Source organism: Pecten maximus, chromosome 3 (assembly GCF_902652985.1).
Source record: "Pecten maximus chromosome 3, xPecMax1.1, whole genome shotgun sequence".
Lineage (NCBI taxonomy): Eukaryota > Metazoa > Mollusca > Bivalvia > Pectinida > Pectinidae > Pecten > Pecten maximus.
Window position 1 is genome coordinate 513064 of NC_047017.1, and position 24433 is coordinate 537496.

A 24433-nucleotide genomic window follows, 5' to 3' on the forward strand; every position below is an offset into this window, starting at 1 on the left:
ATAGGGTCAGAGATCATTCACACATGAACATTTTATTATGACATTATGAAGCAAAATTAAAATTGGCTGGAAATAAACAAGAAGCCAACTGATCAAAAATCAAGGTCACTCGGCGAAATGTCTAGGTCATTTGGGTCCAAAGGTCAAGGATCATGAGAACCTCTGACTATAATAACCCTGCCTTCTCGAATGGGATGTACATATATTTTGCATTTAAATAAAACAAATCAAAGCTAACAAATATTTTTGTATATGCTCATGACAAGGCCTTTGTTAACCTGTACAGTGTTCTAGTTGGATCTGGAAACCTAGTCCATTACCCACCAGCTTCACACTTATGTCTGAAGAACAGATTACTCTGTTCTTACAAGTGATTACAGAATAATAAAAAAACAACAGAAATATGTTAATTAGTTTATTGTTCAGATTAAATGATAGATGGTAATATTGCTACAGTTGCACAATCTTACACCCTCAGTTAATATACAGGCTACAGGCTACCAGGCACTGTGAGTTATATACTTTTATAAAGCTTTACTGGCTTTAAGAGATCAACCCTATAGAGACAATAATTCCATGTACACAACTTCTGATCTCAGACAGTATTGAGTTACATACAGATACTCGCACGATATACATACAAATGGAGTACATACAGTAATAGCCACATACAATGTACATAAATATCAAATATGAAACTATATGCTGCATAATGCATTTTATGTAAAATATTCTTTCTAAGGTATTTTTTAAAATATTACAATTTTCAAAGTGAAAATGTACAGAATTGCAATAAACAAAATAAATTATTTTTGACATGTTTAACATGAGAAGTGACTAAAACAAAAATGAGATTAAAAAGGTGGATTTTTGTTTCCAAACATGTAATAAATAAATGATGAGGTGAGATAGGATGAAAATTTTCTGAATATCTAAGTAAACCATCCTGTTGTTAGGGGCTATACATTTTATGTGAACTATATACCCTCATGTGTTAGTTTCTCTCCACAATCCAAGGTTTCCCAACCCACGGCATATATAACTACAGTACCATTCCACTTCTAAAACTAATAAATATCTTGGTTCTCTTGTGATGAGAGCATGCTTAAGTACGTGTTTCTTTCTCACCTGGAGAGCTAAAGATTTCAGAGTTTCTTCCACTCCTGGAGAGCTAAAGATTTCAGATCTAAATTGCATTCCGTTTCATGTTATAGGTATATGATTGCCCACTGCATCTCAGGAAATTAACATGAACAGTTCCAAATCTTAGAATCTCTTTTAAGGTCCTAGATTGTAGAAGTTAACTTTTAAAAACCCATAGGATGAGATCATGTGGCCTTGTGTATAGTGTTAAATATGGTCTCTATACAAGATAAAAGGAATCATGATAAATGTATAACATAGGTTAAACTGATCACGTTTGATTCAGGTGTAGTTTCTCTTTCATTTTCATAGGGCCTCGTATATATAATAGTCCAAAGGTGGAGAGAGGACTATGAGAGCAGGAGCCATGGGTTTTATAGGTACTGAAGGCTATTTTATGGTTCTGTTGTACACTGTTAATGAGGTACCCAGATTAATACCCATGTATCATATTGGTCAAACATTGTCATTCTCCAAACTGTATTGCATTCTTTTACAATCATTTGGTGTTATTTCCAAACTTACGTATTTTGCAGTGGTATTTCAATATACAATGTGTATGTGGATGGCAATGCTTAATGGGAAAAATAAAAAATGAAAACATTTTTTACAGTACCATAGTATTGAAAATAATAATGTTTCGACACAATCTTTGTTTCTTTTAAATGTTTACTTTTCTATGTTATTATTCTACTTCATCAAAAAGCCATCTTCTGGCAGTGAAGTTCCAACAATAATACTGTTAATTGGTTTTGAGAATCCATTGGCACTTAAACGGAAACTATATATTCTTGCCCTATACATATGCATTTTTCAGTGAGTATTTTAAGCTACCATCATCAGCTGTATTAAGGCTACATTTTGAGATTCAATTTCTTAATGAAAGAGAATTGAATTTTTACTACCTCTGTTGATAATGAATATTTTACTGTTTTGCTTTTTTGGAAAATAACCTTGTATCAATGAAAAAAACAACAAAAAAAACCCCCAAAAAACAAAGATCAGAAAGCCATTTGTTTCAGCTTATTCATAGAATCTTGCTATTCGTTGTTTATCAAGTTTCACCTTAATGAAGTCAAAAATTTCATCCACAACATCAGCAGTGACTAGACTAGTTGGAGTGGCGCATCGTTCTTTCCAGTGTTTCATCAATGTCTTTCTCACTTTGTTAGTGTAAGGTAGAATATAATCACTATCTGTAAGCTCTACTTTTATGTCTCGTATTGATTTGTCTGTAATGACCACAATTTTCCGTCGGACCTCCTCTCTGGGTTCTTTATCACAAACACAAGTGTGATGAAACAGTTTCTTGACTTTAAATGGATTTTGATTATGATTGTAGAGTCTGAATCCTCCACCTTCAAGTTGTATTCGTGTCACCTGCCTGATATTGTTTTTCTGACCAATCCTTGCAACATATCCTGAAAAAAAGAGAAAGTTTATAATTAGTAAGGCATTTTAGCACTGTACTAAAGACATGGCATCACTCATTGGTTGTATGAAGTTTGACAGATGGTTGGATTATCAATTTGGACTTTTCAGGCTATCTGTATCTATATGTCACACAGGGGATACAGGCCTTAGGGGTGGAGATTGAGGAGTGTCACAAGGGATACAGGCCTTAGGGTGGAGATTTGGGAGTGTTATACAGGGGATACAGGCCTTAGGGGTGGAGATTTGGGAGTGTTATACAGGGGATACAGGCCTTAGGGGTGGAGATTGAGGAGTGTCACAAGGGATACAGGCCTTAGGGGTGGAGATTTGGGAGTGTTATACAGGGGATACAGGCCTTAGGGGTGGAGATTTAGGAGTGTTATACAGGGGATACAGGCCTTAGGGGTGGAGATTTAGGAGTGTTATACAGGGGATACAGGCCTTAGGGGTGGAGATTTGGGAGTGTCACAAGGGATACAGGCCTTAGGGGTGGAGATTTGGGAGTGTTATACAGGGGATACAGGCCTTAGGGTGGAGATTTGGGAGTGTTATACAGGGGATACAGGCCTTAGGGGTGGAGATTTGGGAGTGTTATACAGGGGATACAGGCCTTTGGGGTGGAGATTTAGGAGTGTCACAAGGGATACAGGCCTTAGGGGTGGAGATTTGGGAGTGTTATACAGGGGATACAGGCCTTAGGGGTGGAGATTTGGGAGTGTTATACAGGGGATACAGGCCTTAGGGGTGGAGATTTGGGAGTGTTATACAGGGGATACAGGCCTTAGGGGTGGAGATTTGGGAGTGTTATACAGGGGATACAGGCCTTAGGGGTGGAGATTTGGGAGTGTTATACAGGGGATACAGGCCTTAGGGGTGGAGATTTGGGAGTGTTATACAGGGGATACAGGCCGTAGGGGTGGAGATTTGGGAGTGTTATACAGGGGATACAGGCCTTAGGGGTGGATATTTAGGAGTGTCACAAGGGATACAGGCCTTAGGGGTGGAGATTTGGGAGTGTTATACAGGGGATACAGGCCTTAGGGGTGGAGATTTGGGAGTGTTATACAGGGGATACAGGCCTTAGGGGTGGAGATTTGGGAGTGTTATACAGGGGATACAGGCCTTAGGGATGGAGATTTGGGAGTGTTATACAGGGGATACAGGCCTTAGGGGTGGAGATTTAGGAGTGCCACAAGGGATACAGGCCTTAGGGGTGGAGATTTGGGAGTGTTATACAGGGGATACAGGCCTTAGGGGTGGAGATTTAGGAGTGTCACAAGGGATACAGGCCTTAGGGGTGGATATTTAGGAGTGTTATACAGGGGATACAGGCCCTAGGGGTGGATATTTAGGAGTGCCACACAGGGGATACAGGCCTAAGGTGTGGAGATTTGGGAGTGTTATACAGGGGATACAGGCCTTAGGGGTGGAGATTTAGGAGTGCCACAAGGGATACAGGCCTTAGGGGTGGAGATTTGGGAGTGTTATACAGGGGATACAGGCCCTAGGGGTGGAGATTTAGGAGTGCCACAAGGGATACAGGCCTTAGGGGTGGAGATTTGGGAGTGTTATACAGGGGATACAGGCCTTAGGGGTGGAGATTTAGGAGTGTAACACTGGGGATACAGGCCTTAGGGGCAGATATTTAGGAGTGCCACACAGGGGATACAGGCCTAAGGTGTGGAGATTTGGGAGTGTTATACAGGAATAGAGGGCTTAGGGGTGGAGATTTGGTTGTATCACACCAGGGGGTAAAGGGCTTAGGGGTGGAGATTTAGGCGTGGCACACAGGGGATAGAGCTTAGGAGAGGGAACTTGGGGAGTGTCACACAGGGGATAGAGCTTAGGAGAGGGATGCTGGGGAGTGTTACACAGGAGGTAGAAAGCTTATGAGTTGGAGGTTGGGGAGTGTCACACAGGGGGAAGAGAACTTATGAGTTGGAGGTAGGAGAGTGTCACACATGGGGAAGAGAACTTATGAGTTGGAGGTTGGGGAGTGTCACACAGGGGGAAGAGAACTCATAACTTGGAGGTTGGGGAGTGTCACACAGGGGATAGAGCTTAGGAGAGGGATGCTGGGGAGTGTTACACAGGAGGTAGAAAGCTTATGAGTTGGAGGTTGGGGAGTGTCACACAGGGGATAGAGCTTAGGAGAGGGATGCTGGGGAGTGTTACACAGGAGGTAGAAAGCTTATGAGTTGGAGGTTGGGGAGTGTCACACAGGGGGAAGAGAACTTATGAGTGGGAGCTTGGGGAGTGTCACACAGGGGGAAAAGAACTTATGAGTTGGAGGTAGGAGAGTGTCACACAGGGGGAAGAGAACTCATAACTTGGAGGTTGGGGAGTGTCACACAGGGGGAAGAGAACTTATGAGTTGGAGGTAGGAGAGTGTCACACAGGAGGAAGAGAACTCATAACTTGGAGGTTGGGGAGTGTCACACAGGGGGAAGAGAACTCATAACTTGGAGGTTGGGGAGTGTCACACAGGGGGAAGAGAACTTATGAGTTGGAGGTAGGAGAGTGTCACACAGGAGGAAGAGAACTCATAACTTGGAGGTTGGGGAGTGTCACACAGGGGGAAGAGAACTTATGAGTTGGAGGTAGAAGGTTGGGGAGACAGGTTTCTGTTGAAAGGATATATTAATGTGAGATAGTTGGGGCAGATAAACAATTCACACACTACTATGAAGATGTTAACAAGAATGCTGTCTACCATTAGGAAAAAAATGTTTTATTACAAAACACAAGGTGCCTTGATATGGGTTGAGAATGGAGTATTCAGAGAAAAACGTTTTGAGTTCAGGCAGGAGGACTTATTCTTTTTTTAAGCTTAACTTGGTCTGAAGGATGGTGAGCTTATGCCTTAGTGCGAAGTCCGTTGTCTGTCGTCCTTCCATCATCTGTCAACATTTGCTTCAAATCGCTACTTGATTTGAACCACATTTGGTCAGAAACATTCTTAGGGGAAGGGGAACAGATTTTGCATAAATGGTGTCTCTGACCCCAACCCTGTTGTACAAAATTGGCCCTGGGGACTTATCCACCCTAGGGACTTAGTTTCTTTGATATATCTTTGAAACCATTTAGAAGCCCACCCTATAACCTTAAATAACATTCATGGACATCAAGGAATAAATACAATGTTGATGTGAAAATAGGCCTGAGGGTATTTCCCTCCCAAAAGCACTTAGTTCTGGGTAATATATTTGAAATCAGTGAGAGCCCAATCCCATAATCATATATAGGGGGCAAGGGGATGGAGGTAGAGGTGTTTAGGGGTAGTTTGTTAAGGGGCAAGGGCGGGGGGGGGGGGGGGGCGATGGAGGTGTGGGTAGGTTTCTTGTTAGGGGGCAAGGGGAGGGGGTAGATGTGTTTATAGGTTGCTTGTTAGGGGGTAAGGGGAGGCAATGGAGGTGTGGGTAGGTTTCTTGTTAGGGGGCAAGGGGAGGGGGTAGATGTGTTTATAGGTTGCTTGTTAGGGGGCAAGGGGAGGGGGTAGAGGTGTGGGTAGGTTTCTTGTTAAGGGGCAAGGGGAGGGGAAGATGTGTTTATAGGTTGCTTGTTAGGGGGCAAGGGGAGGGGGTAGATGTGTTTATAGGTTGCTTGTTAGGGGGCAAGGGGAGGGGGTAGAGGTGTGGGTAGGTTTCTTGTTAAGGGGCAAGGGGAGGGGAAGATGTGTTTATAGGTTGCTTGTTAGGGGGCAAGGGGAGGGGGTAGATGTGTTTATAGGTTGCTTGTTAGGGGGCAAGGGGAGGGGGTAGAGGTGTGGGTAGTTTTCTTGTTAAGGGGCAAGGGGAGGGGAAGATGTGTTTATAGGTTGCTTGTGAGGGGGCAAGGGGAGGGGGTAGATGTGTTTATAGGTTGCTTGTTAGGGGGCAAGGGGAGGCGATGGAGGTGTGGGTAGGTTTCTTGTTAAGGGGCAAGGGGAGGGGGAAGATGTGTTTATAGGTTGCTTGTTAGGGGGCAAGGGGAGGCGATGGAGGTGTGGGTAGGTTTCTTGTTAGGGGGCAAGAGGAGGGGGTAGATGTGTTTATAGGCTGCTTGTTAGGGGGCAAGGGGAGGGGGTAGATGTGTTTATAGGTTGCTTGTTAGGGGCAAGGGGAGGGGGTAGAGGTGTTTATAGGTTGCTTGTTAGGGGGCAAGGGGAGGCGATGGAGGTGTGGGTAGGTTTCTTGTTAATGGGCAAGGGGATGGGGAAGATGTGTTTGTAGATTGCTTGTTAAGGGCAAGGGAGAACTTCAACTTACCATTGGTTTTACATATATCAATTTTTCCAGTCCTGATGTTACGTCTAATTTTCTTTTCATCCTGTTCACAGAGCCATTTACATATAGGGTGATTAGGTTTACGGCATCTGTAAGTAAGTGTATATGTTGATAATAATGAAATATGATAATACATCTTAGATCATCTTCATCTGTTGATGAAAACATTCAAATAACTCCTTTTTCCGACATATAATTGTTTTAATCTTTTGAATCATGGTCCAAAAACTGGAGCAGTGTCTTAAAAAGGAACACTCATTGGAAGAGACAAAAAATATTACTTACTTTTTTGGCTTGTTCACTGCTTTCGAACCACAACATCTCTGTTCACGGGGATCGAAAGTCTGTTTGCCGCAGCACTTTCTCCCAGGTAGATTAGCATGAACATGGCCTCCACAGCAGATTTGGCTGACAGGGCTATATTGTCTAGACTTACAAAACCTTGGGCAGCTATATTAAACAAAAAACGAAATTATATCACAGACTCGAATTGTTTTGGATATACTGTATATAGAAAGGGTACTGAATATTGAACGGTTTTGTTTCCGTTTGTACAACCATAGTTATTAGTCCCTTACTGGTGAAACTGCGGAGACTATAGGTTTCCTCACTGTCCCCTGTCAGTCCGTCCAGGCAGTTTTCTGCACTTTTCTCAGCCATGCTTCAAGGTATGTTTGTGAAAGTTGGTGTGTATATGTAACTTCAGTATGAGTAGCTACAGATCAAGTTTGAGTTTAAGTTTTTTTTGGGGGGTTAAGAGATCACTTACAAATTTTTTTAATTTTTTTTTGGGGGGGGGGGGGTATTTTTTTTGGGGGGGGGGGGGGGGGACATACATTGCTTTAGCAATATGCAGCATGCTTATTTTTCTGTGTACGACCATAGTTATTGTCCTTTGTACAACAATAGTTATCTCAACCTATGTAATACACTGTCTCCTTTTCAGACCTCCTACATGTAGGTTTAAGTTAAAGACAATATATATCTACCTTTGTAAGTCTTTAGTTTATTATCAGTTTTACATGTAACTGTCAGTTATCTCCCTTTGTTACCTTATATAAGAACACTTTATAGCAGATCATCTCCCCCTTTATATGGTTTATTATTATCTTTGTTACACACTATTATGTACCAGGTATATTATGTCCCTTTGTTGTGACAGTGTTACACACTATTATGTACCAGGTATATTATGTCCCCTTTGTTGTGACAGTGTTACACAATATTATGTACCAGGTATATTATTTCCCTTTGTTGTGACAGTGTTACACAATATTATGTACCAGGTATATTATGTCCCCTTTGTTGTGACAGTGTTACACACTATTATGTACCAGGTATATTATTTCCCTTTGTTGTGACAGTGTTACACAATATTATGTACCAGGTATATTATTTCCCTTTGTTGTGACAGTGTTACACACTATTATGTACCAGGTATATTATTTCCCTTTGTTGTGACCGTGTTACACACTATTATGTACCAGGTATATTATTTCCCTTTGTTGTGACAGTGTTACACACTATTATGTACCAGGTATATTATGTCCCCTTTGTTGTGACAGTGTTACACAATATTATGTACCAGGTATATTATTTCCCCTTGTTGTGACAGTGTTACACAATATTATGTACCAGGTATATTATGTCCCTTTGTTGTGACAGTGTTACACACTATTATGTACCAGGTATATTATTTCCCTTTGTTGTGACCGTGTTACACACTATTATGTACCAGGTATATTATGTCCCTTTGTTGTGACAGTGTTACACACTATTATGTACCAGGTATATTATTTCCCCTTGTTGTGACAGTGTTACACACTATTATGTACCAGGTATATTATGTCCCTTTGTTGTGACAGTGTTACACACTATTATGTACCAGGTATATTATGTCCCTTTGTTGTGACAGTGTTACACACTATTATGTACCAGGTATATTATTTCCCCTTGTTGTGACTTTGTTACACACTATTATGTACCAGGTATATTATTTCCCTTTGTTGTGACAGTGTTACACAATATTATGTACCAGGTATATTATTTCCCTTTGTTGTGACAGTGTTACACACTATTATGTACCAGGTATATTATTTCCCTTTGTTGTGACAGTGTTACACACTATTATGTACCAGGTATATTATTTCCCTTTGTTGTGACAGTGTTACACACTATTATGTACCAGGTATATTATTTCCCTTTGTTGTGACAGTGTTACACAATATTATGTACCAGGTATATTATTTCCCCTTGTTGTGACAGTGTTACACAATATTATGTACCAGGTAAATTATTTTCCTTTGTTGTGACCGCTTACCTAGTAGAATTGTAGACTCTGTTATCCTTACAACAGCTCTGTGTTGCTGGATTGAAGACATTGTGCTGACAACACATTTGGCCATGGAGTGTTGCATTGATGTACAAGATGTTGAAACAGCACAGATCAGTGTTTTGGTCATAGTATGTACTTCCACATCTCAGCTGGTTGAGTTTCTTGGTCACATTTGGTTTGAGTCCCCGCTGGCACTCCTCTGTTTGATCTGAGTACGGTTTAGCTTCTGTGCTACTTTTGGAGTAACTGGCACAACATTTGTTTTGGGAGCTCCGTTCCTTCTGAGTTTGGAAATATTGGTAGTCGTAATTCGTTCCAGCTTTACAGCAGACGGAGGTGTGGTCCAGCGCCTCCCATCCACAACACTCATCTGTTATCCTAGCTGCACTACACCTGTTGTTGGAGTCTGAAAATAATGATGCAAAAAAAAAATGGGAAGTAGAAATCATTAAGTCTCAGCTCAACTTTGTTTATTTGTATGAATTATTTTCATTAGGTTACGTGAGACGAAGTCTCTATAGTGACCTATTTTAATGGCCAATTGACTGTCGTGGTGCACTCACTGAGTCGTACATCACTTACCAATTTCCATTTTCGATTTCTTCACAAAAAATCTTGAATTAATATTAATGAAACCTCCCATGGCCAAAAGTCAAACAAAATTGTAAATTAGATTGTCCCCAGTCCAAGGGGATTGAGGGGCAAGGCAAAAGGGAGTAAAATATCATGAAATTTTAAAAATCTTTTGCTCAAAACCCAGATAAGATAAAATCAAATACTCATGATGATGGAAAGGTGCTTTAATGACCTTTGGTCTCCTTTGCTCCTTGGGAGGGGGTAAAGTTGACTATGGTGTATATAGGGAAATCATATTTTTACAATCATTTGTTGAATTTTTGTTGATATTATTTCTCACTTGGTTTGAATTAGCAGGCTAGGTTGGCAATTGGATGGTTGATATTGATGTTGATATTTACTGCTTTAAAAAAATGATTAATATGTTTTACGTGTTCTTCATATTAAGTGTTGGTGATTATCATAATCAATTGTTTAAATATGAGTGAAAACTTGACCGTTTCTATGTATCGGGGAATTTATATTTTACCAAGATTTATTGTTAAAGTGATGGTCCAATAAGACATTACCTCTACAGATTTTGAATGTTGATTTGTCATATGTTTGTCCATTGCAGCAGTTTTGAGTCTCGAGGTCTATGATACCGCCTCCACAACATTGGTCTGAATCACGCGAGATCTCCAATGAGACGCCATTACAGCAGCGATGGGTTCTGGAATTGTATCCTGGAAAATCAGAATATTTGGTCCTGTATAATTCCATCAACGAAAATCTCAGATTTTTCCATCAGACATCAGAAGACTGCACAAACAATTATTTACTGTCTTGTATTGTTTGCCATTCTAAAGAAGTCGTTGACACCATGGAACCTCTTTTCGTGTGTTAGTTGGAAGGATGACGACAAATGGAAATATGATCAAACTTAACCCATTTGGTGGTAATATTTGAACCAATTGTTTAACCTACCTGTAATCTTAATCTATGGTTTTAGTCTACCTGTAATCTGAACCTATTACACATTTTTGTGTATAGTTTTAGCCTACCTGTAATCTAAACCCATTATATAGTTTTAGCCTACCTGTAATCTAAACCTATTATATGGTTTTAGCCTACCTGTAATCTAAACCTTTTATATGGTTTTAGCCTACCAGTAATCTAAACCCATTATATGGTTTTAGCCAACCTGTAAACTAAACCTATTATGGTTTTAGCCTACCTGTAATCTGGACCTATGGTTTTAGCCTACCTGTAATCTGAACCTATGGTTTTAGCCTACTTGTAATCTGAACCTATGGTTTTAGTCTACCTGTAATCTGGACCTATGGTTTTAGCCTACCTGTAATCTGGACCTATGGTTTTAGTCTACCTGTAATCTGAACCTATGGTTTTAGTCTACCTGTAATCTGGACCTATGGTTTTAGCCTACCTGTAATCTGAACCTATGGTTTTAGTCTACCTGTAATCTGGACCTATGGTTTTAGCCTACCTGTAATCTGAACCTATGGTTTTAGTCTACCTGTAATCTGAACCTATGGTTTTAGTCTACCTGTAATCTGAACCTATGGTTTTAGCCTACCTGTAATCTGAACCTATTGTTTTAGCCTACTTGTAATCTGAACCTATTGTTTTAGTCTACCTGTAATCTGGACCTATTGTTTTAGCCTACCTGTAATCTGTCAGATGATACATACCATTAGGATTGGATCCACAGCATTCCATGTTTTTTGGAATCGCGTGGGCATTGTTGCAGCAACTGTGTATATTGATATTATATGTTCCATTCCCACAGCAGGAATAGGAAGAGATCGGCACCACATTAAGATGTGGGTGCCCATTACAGCACAGGTCTTTGCGATTGTCAATGTCTGTATTTCCGCAGGATGAAATAAATTTTAACATTGATGTGGCTTGTCCTGTTTTCTGATTCATTTTACATACGTGAGTGGCATGGGGGATGTATTTTCTTCCACAGCATATCTTATTAGGATCGTTATCATAAAGCGTATAGTTGTAGCTGGTATCGGTACAGCAGATTTTGGTGTTTTTGTCATATTTCACATTCCCACAGCACGTATCATTTTCCCCTGAAAAAATATAGAATGCAAACGTACAAAAAATAATCGTAAGAAATATACTTAATATATAAAGTGTATTAACATTTCTGAGATATATACCTGTTATACTATGTCAAGGCCATAAAACTTCAACCGTATACTTGTCCAAGTTAAATTTTTGCGGTCTACATCAGTTTACATCACTATCCCATATGCATGCTTACTCACTTATTAGCCACCCAGTAAATATGTTTGCTCGTTTATGACCAGTCAACGACATTTTTAAAAGAGTAAGCCTTGTGAAACGTTATGATAATTTGTGTTGTTGTTGATTGCTGATTGTAGAAGTTGAGTGTGTTAGTGTAAAACTTGTGTGTGGATTGTAAAAGTGGAGCGTGTTAGTGTAAAACTTGTGTGTGGATTGTAAAAGTGGATCGTGTTAGTGTAAAACTTGTGTGTGGATTGTAAAAGTGGAGCATGTTAGTGTAAAACTTGTGTGTGGATTGTAAAAGTGGATCGTGTTAGTGTAAAACGTGTGTGTGGATTGTAAAAGTTGAGTGTGTTAGTGTAAAACTTGTGTGTGGATTGTAAAAGTGGAGCGTGTTGGTGTAAAACTTGTGTGTGGATTGTAAAAGTTGAGTGTGTTAGTGTAAAACTTGTGTGTCGATTGTAAAAGTGGAGCGTGTTAGTGTAAAACTTGTGTGTGGATTGTAAAAGTGGATCGTGTTAGTGTAAAACTTGTGTGTGGATTGTAAAAGTGGATTGTGTTAGTGTAAAACTTGTGTGTGGATTGTAAAAGTTGAGCGTGTTAGTGTAAAACTTGTGTGTGGATTGTAAAAGTGGAGCATGTTAGTGTAAAACTTGTGTGTGGATTGTAAAAGTTGAGTGTGTTAGTGTAAAACTTGTGTGTGGATTGTAAAAGTTGAGTGTGTTAGTGTAAAACTTGTGTGTGGATTGTAAAAGTGGAATGTTTTAGTGTAAAACTTGTGTGTGGAGTGTAAAAGTGGAGTGAGTTAGTGTAAAACGTGTGTGTGGATTGTAAAAGTTGAGTGTGTTAGTGTAAAACTTGTGTGTGGATTGTAAAAGTGGATCGTGTTAGTGTAAAACTTGTGTGTGGATTGTAAAAGTGGATCGTGTTAGTGTAAAACTTGTGTGTGGATTGTAAAAGTGGAGCGTGTTAGTGTAAAACTTGTGTGTGGATTGTAAAAGTGGATCGTGTTAGTGTAAAACTTGTGTGTGGATTGTAAAAGTGGATCGTGTTAGTGTAAAACTTGTGTGTGGATTGTAAAAGTTGAGTGTGTTAGTGTAAAACTTGTGTGTGGATTGTAAAAGTGGAATGTTTTAGTGTAAAACTTGTGTGTGGATTGTAAAAGTGGATTGTGTAAAACTTGTGTGTGGATTGTAAAAGTGGAGCATGTTAGTGTAAAACTTGTGTGTGGATTGTAAAAGTGGATCGTGTTAGTGTAAAACGTGTGTGGATTGTAAAAGTGGATCGTGTTAGTGTAAAACTTGTGTGTGGATTGTAAAAGTGGATCGTGTTAGTGTAAAACTTGTGTGTGGATTGTAAAAGTGGATTGTGTTGGTGTAAAACGTGTGTGTGGATTGTAAAAGTGGAGAGTATTCGTGTAAAACTTGTGTGTGGATTGTAAAAGTGGATCGTGTTAGTGTAAAACGTGTGTGTGGATTGTAAAAGTGGAGCGTGTTAGTGTAAAACTTATGTGTGGATTGTAAAAGTTGAGTGTGTTAGTGTAAAACTGTGTGGATTGTAAAAGTGGATCGTGTTAGTGTAAAACTTGTGTGTGGATTGTAAAAGTGGATCGTGTTAGTGTAAAACTTGTGTGTGGATTGTAAAAGTGGATCGTGTTAGTGTAAAACTTGTGTGTGGATTGTAAAAGTGGATCGTGTTAGTGTAAAACTTGTGTGTGGATTGTAAAAGTTGAGTGTGTTAGTGTAAAACTTGTGTGTGGATTGTAAAAGTTGAGTGTGTTAGTGTAAACTTGTGTGCGGAGTGTGTTAGTGTAAAACTTGTGTGTCGATTGTAAAAGTGGAACGTGTTAGTGTAAAACTTGTGTGTCGATTGTAAAAGTGGATCGTGTTAGTGTTAAACTTGTGTGTGGATTGTAAAAGTTGAGTGTGTTAGTGTAAAACTTGTGTGTGGATTGTAAAAGTGGATCGTGTTAGTGTAAAACTTGTGTGGGGGTTGTTTAAGTGGAGCGTGTTAGTGTAAAACTCATGTGGGGGTTGTTTAAGTGGAGCGTGTTAGTGTAAAACTCATGTGGGGGTTGTAAAAGTGGAGCGTGTGGGTATACACATTTCTGGTGGATTCTAAAAACATAGCGTGTTGGTGTAAAACTTGTGTGTGGATTGTAAAACAAAGAGTGTTGGTGTAAAAGATCTGTGTGAATTTAAGTTAAAAATGGAGTATAGTTTACAAACGTGTAAGTTGTTAGTAAATTTTATGTGTAAATTAAAACGGATTTGATTTTAAGTAGGGAAACGGTTTACTATTATAGCACGACGTTGATTATAAAATCTGCCAACACTCTTATCTTTCCTCTTCGATGACAATCAACTTAATTACAAAAACTGCATTACAATATATTTCAATATTTAGTCCCAATTTTAATATGTCGGAGGATATTTATGTCCCCCAAACAAAGTTGGGGGACACATTGTTTTGGCTCCGTTTCTATATTATTATCATTTCCTCCAAACGAAGTGATATACAAGTTGTGCTCCGTTTCTTCTTCGTGTATTATTATCATTATTATTGTTTCTTCACTCTCATTTCTACCGCGGAGGTTTTCGTCATACTCATTAGGGGCGGGGTGTGTGCATGCATGTTTTTTGTGTTTTTTTGTTTTTTTTGTTTTTTTTTTGCAATCGGAAATCCAAAATGGCTGCCAGAGCCCCTTTCCGGTTTTGGATTTCGGCCTTCAATTTTGGTAAAAATTGGTACATAGGGGTTTTTAGGGATGCCGAATAATATGGTTACATTTCCCAAAAGTTTGGTTCCCACGGTAACGAAATGGAGGCCTTTGATTGGTCGAAATTTAGACTTTTTCGTCTGATTAAGATGAAAAATGGTACATAGGGGTTATGAAGTATGTCAATCAACATGTAAAAATTGCCGAAAAGGTCGGATGCTATGGTAACAAAATTGAGGCCTCTGATTGGTCGAAATTTAGATATCGTCTGATTTAGGTCAAAATTGGTGCACAGGGGTTATGAGGTATGCCGAACAACATGGAAACATTTCCAAATGGTTGGTTGCTATGATAAGAAAACGTTGGCCTCTGATTGGTCCAAAATAAGATATTGTCCCATTTCAATGAAAATTAGTATACATGTATAAGGGTTGTGAAGTATGCCTAACACAATGGTACGATTGTTGGGAACGTTTTGGGGACTTCTGTAATGTTTCCCATTACAATAAGTACATGTTTTTATACAAATACATCCAATCTGAACAATATATTGACATATTAAGATCGCCTATTTTGACTTACCAACATATGAGTTATATAGGACGGCTGTCGGATGGTCTTCGTATGGCTGAGGAACACAGCAGAGATTGCTCCTTGTAAGCACAAACACTTTGGATTCACAGCACGCTTGTTGTTGTCCTAGAGTGTTTTGTCTGGGAAACTTTCTTCCATTGCAACAGATATGCTGCTCAGGGTCATAGACCTCCTGCTTTTCTATATAAGGTAAACAATAAACTACGTCAGTGTATCGGATAACTCATTGTTTTTGATGTGTATTTTGATTAAAGTTGTAAATTGTTTTCTATTTAGAGACATCATTCTGTTCTATCAGAGTTACTTTCCTTCGTTGGATGGTATTGTGACAGCCGACGGGGCTGAGAATGTAGATATCTAATGCGTCATTTTTATTCATGATTGAAACCTTCGAAAGCATTCCACTTATAAGGTTAGTACCCTAGCCTTTTGCCCTTTCCTATTGATGACATATCATTTTTTTATATGTTTTTCTGTTACCGTGGAAACATAGTCAAAAACTCAAAATTACTGTTTACTTTCCTTTCCGGGCTACAACATCAAAACCATTCCATTCAACTGCACAGAACTCTGTATATAGTAGATTAGTGCCTTAGGTTAGTGCCTAAGGCTAGTGCCTAAGGTTAGTGCCTGAGGTTAGTGCCTAAGGTTAGTGCCTTAGGTTAGTGCCTGAGGTTAGTGCCTGAGGTTAGTGCCTTAGGTTAGTGTCTTAGGTTAGTGCCTGAGGTTAGTGCCTGATGTTAGTGCCTTAGGTTAGTGCCTGAGGTTAGTGCCTGAGGTTAGTGCCTAAGGTTAGTGCCTTGGGTTAGTGCCTGGGGTTAGTGCCTTAGGTTAGTGCCTTAGGTTAGTGCCTTAGGTTAGTGCCTGAGGTTAGTGCCTTAGGTTAGTGCCTGAGGTTAGTGCCTTAGGTTAGTGCCTGAGGTTAGTGCCTGAGGTTAGTGCCTGAGGTTAGTGCCTTAGGTTAGTGCCTTAGGTTAGTGCCTGAGGTTAGTGCCTGAGGTTAGTGCCTTAGGTTAGTGCCTTAGGTTAGTGCCTGAGGTTAGTGCCTTAGGTTAGAGGTTAGTGCCTGAGGTTAGTGCCTTAGGTTAGTGCCTTAGGTTAGTGCCTGGGGTTAGTGCCTTAGGTGTACATTTTAAAGTGAAACACACATAGGATCCACATCAAGATATAAAAAGTCTTACTATAAGGTTGATATATAAATCAATCATATTTTGTTTTTCATACAACACCTGGGCGCGGGAGATAATGCCACGCTTTGCGGCTCCTTGTCATTACCTATACAGTACATGTATTATTGTATTAGCATTATTCACCACAAAGAGATATCATAAAAGACACCGATTTTAGTCTATTTGAGTAGAAGTGACATACAAATGTAAGAAGTGTGATACATCATACAGTTACAACTATTAGTTGCTGTCTAATCCTGTAGATCCACAAACGTGTAAACTACATGTTTAAAACATGTTTTACATGTATTGATCTCAATGAAAAGCCTAGCTCGAACAACTCATTTGATGTAAATTCTGAAACCCTGAACAAAATCGGCCTTGACTTCCCCATTACCGCCATACCAGAGATACATAGGGGATATTGAATGGTTTCCCGTTGAATATAACATATATTTCACAAGTATGCATGACAGAATTTCGATATTAATGTCGAAATATTCTCTCATACGGATGAAATATATGTTATATTCAACAGAAAACCATTCAATTTTCCTTTTAATGCATTTTGATGCTGAAAAACAAAATAAACAACATCGAAAATTTAATAGTGTCAAAAAGTGCGGGAATCATTAGCATGATTCACGACGACGTCTCTTTGTTTCTCCACGTCATCTTGACGGCGCCATTTGGAAAGTTCTGCTGTTATCGGAGAATCTGTGCGCGAAAAGCTAACTCAAGTGAGATTTTGTGAAAAACTTGTCTCATTATTTCAGAAATAAAGCAAAATAACCAATTAAAATCGGCAAATTGCAATGAGGTGAATACAATGGTTCGCTCTGATTGGTCCAATACGAAATACATATTTTCACTGCAAAATTGTTTTGCCCCGCTTCTTTATTCAACTGCTTTATTAACGACTGCAGTGGTAGTTTTGTGACATATGTAACAGTCTCCGTTGTATTTGGTGATTCATTTAACTTACCAGTAGCTATACTGTCTTGACAACAGCATTGCTGCTTTCCATCCAAATATTTGAGTAAAACCTGGCCATCACAACAGAACGAGGAACTGTCCAGGAAGACGACTGTGCCGTTGGTGAGCTCACATTTTATTTGGCTGTTGTATTGACAGGCCGATGTAACTGTGAAAAAAAGGCGACGGGATTAGGGTTAGACTTTCATCAACATAACGCTGTTCTGATCTAGAAACAGTCCCCGGCATCGGTTATAACACACAGCAGTATTGAAGCTTTTTCTATAATATATTGGTGTTTCAGATCACAAAACCTTCTATCAAAATCGTTAATTAAGACACCAATGAACATAAGTAGAGCTAATTAAAACGACGAAGATTGATAAAGTCAATTGTAACATTATTAAATATCATCATCATCATCATCATCATCATCATCATCATCGTCTGTATATTGTTAGTAGAACCAAAGTTCAAATCCTGAATCGTTGATCCATTTACGACGACCAAGCTGTACGTGCGTTACCATAACTATTATTTATTGATTGTAAAACAAAATTAAGAACCAATCTCTTGTTACTGAATTTTTGTGTTTTGAACATCACACCAGCAGCAATGGTCTTGGAAGAACGGCCTCCCTGTTGATGCTAAGTGAGCGTATGTTCATGGGAGCCTTGTAGTGAAGGCGCGGCACTGATACTGACTATAAGATATATCACAGGGCACCGCATCCGGTCACACTATACTGAAAATATGTTGCTCCCTCAAAAGGCAGAACGTTAATATAAGCTTCGGCCAGGGATCAGGACCAAAAGACTTTCTCACAACCACCGATAAAACATGTGTCATTGTCTCTGGATGAAAGGGAGACAACTACTGCAATAACTAAACAAAATCAACAAATTGCCACACTTCACTGCCGGAGATGGCTAAAAGTGCAGGTAATTAAATCAACCTGGGTCTCCTTCAATTATTAAACATAGAATCTGAGACTTTTATATATCTACGCTATGTATATGTCTTAGTGTTTGTTGAACTCCATGACAATGACCTGTTTTCAAGGGCACATAGGTCAAATGTGTTACAATCACTTACAGGCCCGGGCTCATGATATTGATACTGTAGCATTCTGGAATGAAAGGTTACAAAGTTTGTTCAAATCAAAAGATATGTACTTTCAAGGTCACATAGGTGAAATGTGTTCCGTTCTTGTAACAACTTCTTGTTAACCTAGAAGCATATAGCCATAATATAGGGATGCTTTTACGCAGGTCTGAAGGGCTACCACAGGAATCAAACGAATGACCTTGATGTACTTTCGAGGTCACAAAGATCAAATGTGTTCAAATATTTAAATGACTTGAACTCAATAACCAAGAGTTCCAAGGGGCATGCTATTGGGCATTGGGATGCTTAGGCATGCTAAAACTGCCTTGGCTGAAAAGTTTGTGCAATTGAATGATCTTGACCTACCTTCAAAGTCACGCTTGTCAAATGTGTTAAATTCCTAATTTAAAAAACTAACAAAATTTTTTTTTTGGGGGGGGGGGGGGGGGGGGGGGGGGGATTTCGGAACATTTAGCAACTTATCTTTTCTCGATTGAACACATTTTGAAAAAAGTGTCATTCACGCAAACACCAACGCTAGGATTAATGCACTATCAAAACGGCGTCACCATTAATGCACTATCAAAACGGCGTCACCATTAATGTACTATCGAAACGGCGTCACCATTAATGTACTATCGAAACGGAGTCACCATTAATGTACTATCGAAACGGCGTCACCATTAATGTACTATCAAAACGGCGTCACCATTAATGTACTATCAAAACGGCGTCACCATTAATGCACTATCAAAACGGCGTCACCATTAATGTACTATCAAAACGGCGTCACCATTAATGTACTATCAAAACGGCGTCACCATTAATGCACTATCAAAACGGCGTCACCATTAATGCACTATCAAAACGGCGTCACCATTAATGCACTATCAAAACGGCGTCACCATTAATGTACTATCAAAACGGCGTCACCATTAATGTACTATCAAAACGGCGTCACCATTAATGTACTATCAAAACGGCGTCACCAAAAGATAGGTAAAAGTATGATGGTATCGTTACAGCATACATTTACTTTGATTCAACTCTAGAGACCTTTTATACCGCCAGAAAATGGCCTAGCAAATGATGAGAATATTTTTACTGTCAATAAATGATAAGGTACAAAATATACATCCATAATTTATACGATATACTTTCCGGACATCGAAAATGTCTGCTCTCTTACCCCTATTGTGTTTACTTTCGCGCTAGACTCGAAAAGATACAATGAAAAAAAAATATTTATCTTTGTACGAGTAAAAACGGCATTTTTTTTTTGTTAATATATAATAAATATGCAGATATTTGACACTTTATTAAACGTTTCGTCAGGTTTATTTGTTTTTGACTTCTCGTTTGATCACGTTGAGTATCGTGACATGGGTCATGTGACAACACAAGGTTCGTGAGGATGGTCGATGTATAAATACCCACGCAGTAGTTACCGACTGATGTTGAACATGTAGTGATAGGATTTTTGACAATGTACGACTTACACATCATCGTTGTTGAAGCTGATTTTGTATACTTGACATTTAATGACTTCAGATTCTGACCCTGCATGCCTGCTCACACATGTGACAGGAGTGTTTTCTGGCGTAGTTAAGCGTAAATTGTCAACATACTTATTAAAATTCCCAGTAATTACACACGAAATGAGTGGTTTATACGCGAGACCACTAGATGATCCTAGGAAATATCAGGCGATATTACTTGTTTATCGGCCTTCTGAACCTAGATCAATAATACTAGTATGGACTAGACACTAGATCAATAATACTAGTACGGACTAGACACTAGATCAATGATACTAGTACGGACTAGACACTAGATCAATAATACTAGTACGGACTAGACACTAGATCAATAACATTAGTACGGACTAGACACTAGATCAATGATACTAGTACGGACTAGACACTAGATCAATGATACTAGTACGGACTAGACACTAGATCAATAATACTAGTATGGACTAGACACTAGATCAATAATACTAGTATGGACTAGACACTAGATCAATGATACTAGTATGGACTAGACACTAGATCAATGATACTAGTACGGACTAGACACTAGATCAATAATACTAGTATGGACTAGACACTAGATCAATGATACTAGTATGGACTAGACACTAGATCAATAATACTAGTATGGACTAGACACTAGATCAATGATACTAGTACGGACTAGACACTAGATCAATAATACTAGTACGGACTAGACACTAGATCAATGATACTAGTATGGACTAGACACTAGATCAATAACATTAGTACGGACTAGACACTAGATCAATGATACTAGTACGGACTAGACACTAGATCAATAATACTAGTACGGACTAGACACTAGATCAATGATACTAGTATGGACTAGACAATAGATCAATAACATTAGTACGGACTAGACACTAGATCAATGATACTAGTACGGACTAGACACTAGATCAATAATACTAGTACGGACTAGACACTAGATCAATGATACTAGTATGGACTAGACACTAGATCAATAATACTAGTATGGACTAGACACTAGATCAATAATACTAGTACGGACTAGACACTAGATCAATGATACTAGTACGGACTAGACACTAGATCAATAATACTAGTATGGACTAGACACTAGATCAATGATACTAGTATGGACTAGACACTAGATCAATGATACTAGTATGGACTAGACACTAGATCAATAACATTAGTACGGACTAGACACTAGATCAATGATACTAGTACGGACTAGACACTAGATCAATAATACTAGTACGGACTAGACACTAGATCAATGATACTAGTATGGACTAGACAATAGATCAATAACATTAGTACGGACTAGACACTAGATCAATGATACTAGTACGGACTAGACACTAGATCAATAATACTAGTACGGACTAGACACTAGATCAATGATACTAGTATGGACTAGACACTAGATCAATAATACTAGTATGGACTAGACACTAGATCAATAATACTAGTACGGACTAGACACTAGATCAATGATACTAGTACGGACTAGACACTAGATCAATGATACTAGTACGGACTAGACACTAGATCAATAATACTAGTCTAGTATGGACTAGACACTAGATCAATAAAACTAGTATGGACTAGACACTAGATCAATAATACTAGTATGGACTAGACACTAGATCAATAATACTAGTATGGACTAGACACTAGATCAATAAAACTAGTATGGACTAGACATTTCATTGTATTCTCTCCTCCAAAACCAAACATTTTGATGACTACATAAAACTTTTCAAATTCTTGGTATTGTAAAATCACCTTAAATCGTTACCCTTCTAAGGCACATTCCGAACGTACAAGAAATGAAGCTAGGAGTTCATTGGTGTATACGTTTTGATACTTTATTATTAAGATAGGATCGTAGACCACACCCAAGTTAGAACTAGGTGGAATACTACCCTCATAGAACTATACTAATGAGGTCGATCAAATGGTTTAAGTCGAATTATTGTTGTGATTAAGATTTTGTCCTAGAAGAGCTGTCCGAATATAAATGATGATTGGTTTGATTTGAACGTGTTTTATTGTATATACACAATTGGATTGGACATTAGTGTTTAACAACTTATACAAGCGCTCTCCACAAATATATATTACAAAGATTGTGATAGCGACAACAGTATACTTATAATGATTATAAAGAAAGAAAAGCAAAGGAGAATGACAGGAAGAAAGACAGATCTAGATACATGTATCTAAGAGTAAGATGAATGTTGCTACATTAGGATATACTACAAATGATGGTCATAAACGATGTACACACATTTTATCTTTAAATACACTTAAATAAAACTAATTAAACACTATTGCATGCCACATTCTAGCTACACACCAAATACACGTCACTGATTCGTTGTCCACAAAAACATGTTTCTTAAATCCTTCATCAGGATTTGGATTATACACGAACTTATTCATATACGTATTTAAGGCCGTGGTCTGTGACTGAATAGTTTTATAAGCATATATATTATCTGTAGCGATGAACAACGTTTGCAGTTATCTGTCTACAAAACCTAATCTAGAAATTATGCAAACACTTTAACAGCATTGTTAATGCTATCACTTTTCTGTCACTAAATGGGTATCGTTCGATCACAATAGAACCATACCAAAAGTTTTGCATATCAGAAAAGATATATTATCCGAAATAGCGAAATATATTTTATCTAAGAAATAAGTATGAAATAAAATTATATAAATACCTGAGAGAAGAAAGAAGCTTAGCAAAACCACTGGACGGTACATATTGATTGATCCTACACATATGTATGGGGGTTCCGCATACATGTGTAATATATGGATTTCTATTTGGATTCCCCTGATTCTAAAAATAGTTTATACGTCACTGAATTTCCCATTAGCTATATGCAAGTAAACATGACATCGAATTAACGAACTAGAAAGGTCTGATAAATAGTGGGTTCTCCTGTACAAAAATAGCAACACATTGTATTATACACATGCATGATGAAAAGAAATACTGAGCGGATTTTATTTGCCTGGTTAGATAAAACAAAGTGAGACTCGGTACGCTACATTGAACAAACACTGAAAGGCAGAGAGTTTATATAAGCTAGGTCGAGGATATTTCCATTTCGTCTAATTTTATAAAATGACACATTTTACTAAAATTACACAATTCAAGGGAATGTGGTTTTTTCAAACACTCCCAAATATTGTTATTCCTGTAAAAATATGTAACCACGTTAACAAGTATGTGTATGAATCAGAGGTCAGGTGAACATTACGAGGTGTGCTATACATCGTTGACTATACATTTGTATAGTTGTTTGGTTGTTATGTTGGACGTGACTTCCAGGTCACAGTCCGCGCCATTTACTATTGTTATTAAATATAGATCTAAATAAGAAATAATAAAATAGGCCAACATATTCTTCCTGATCCAAAGCAGGAAGTATGTGCTGACGTATTGCACTGTACACACGTAAAAAAGGAAGATAATCCACACCAGTTGCTAGCTGGCTTTCCAATGATGTCATTCAACTAGCGAAAATACTAATAGGTAGTTTTGGAAATATGAAATGATAAATTCACTGGTATTACTCTAGTGTTTGTGGAAAAAACATTGATTATGAACTACATAGTTTATATATTGTATATATAAAGTAAAAAATAAAGTAATGCTAGTATGTACAGTGTAATCAGTACTACTTAGTTAAATATATTTTAAACGAAGTTGCGATTCCTGTTGTCATTAACTTTTGTTTTTGGTTGTTTGGTTGTTTGGTTGTTTTATTTTTTTTATTTTTTATTTTTTTGTTTTTTTGTTTGTTGTTTTTTTTTGTTTTTTTTTTCTTTTGTTTTTTTACATATTGTTTTTATTTTATAATCTTTTACATTGATCAAGAATTTCATATTTGATATTTAACTTTCTTGTTAAAATGGATCTATCATGTAAAATAATATATTTTGCCTCTTGAATCTGTGTAAGCTGTAATGGTTTCATTTTCAATAACATTATTACTGAAGAGTTTATCCTTGAATGACTTGTAGGGATTGGTTCGTTTAACTGACGTCGTTGTTTGTATCTCCCGAGCATTCAATTGTTATATTTCATTCCTGGACACCGTCCCAATATCAATCTAGTTGTTGTTAGGGCGTAAAAACCCAGAATAACTTGGAAGGAGTGGATAGCTTCTTTCGGTTTACAAGCCTTTCTTTCTTGTTCTGTTATAATATTCCTGTATGGATTTTTCATATTCAGCAAAACAAATCCTGGACTTTTTCGAATTTTGTATAAACTAACCTTGTAATAGATTAAACACAACATGTAGTTT

At 38.2% G+C, this 24433-nt stretch overlaps 2 protein-coding genes across 9 annotated transcripts in view; one reads left to right on the forward strand and one right to left on the reverse strand.

Annotated features, from left to right (window-relative positions):
- Window positions 1-11664, forward strand: part of LOC117322879 — an 88071-nt gene extending 76407 nt beyond the window's left edge. For 3 of the 8 annotated variants that reach the window (XR_004531606.1, XM_033877816.1, XM_033877817.1), the window contains one exon: window positions 10370-11664. Coding sequence is in view for 3 of the 8 variants with exons in the window: in XM_033877816.1 (XP_033733707.1) it covers window positions 10370-10419 (50 nt within the window). In the remaining 5 variants the exon portion in view is untranslated. The remainder of the gene's footprint in view (window positions 1-10369) is intronic. The other 5 variants (XM_033877813.1, XM_033877815.1, XR_004531607.1 and 2 more) reach the window with 4 other exon arrangements.
- Window positions 402-22923, reverse strand: LOC117322878. The gene is made up of 9 exons (XM_033877812.1): window positions 22838-22923; window positions 17483-17641; window positions 15317-15508; window positions 11445-11837; window positions 10323-10478; window positions 9163-9583; window positions 7128-7292; window positions 6825-6931; window positions 402-2564 (listed from the first exon to the last, which is right to left on the reverse strand). Exons 1-9 carry the CDS (start codon window positions 22920-22922, stop codon window positions 2167-2169), a joined length of 2076 nt encoding a protein of 691 aa, XP_033733703.1. The 5' UTR covers window position 22923; the 3' UTR covers window positions 402-2166.
- Window positions 22924-24433: the final 1510 nt, after the last annotated feature.

Bases quoted from the DNA above. Each gene is read 5' to 3' on its own strand.
- LOC117322878 (XM_033877812.1), bottom strand. From the start codon at position 22,922: ATGTATGCGGAACCCCCATACATATGTGTAGGATCAATCAATATGTAC. The intron at 7,293-9,162 runs GTAAGCGGTCAC...TGTTTAATATAG, and splicing joins AGAGTCTACAATTCTACTAG to CTGCCCAAGGTTTTGTAAGT. The intron at 6,932-7,127 runs GTAAGTAATATT...ACTTACTTACAG, and splicing joins GCAGTGAACAAGCCAAAAAA to ATGCCGTAAACCTAATCACC.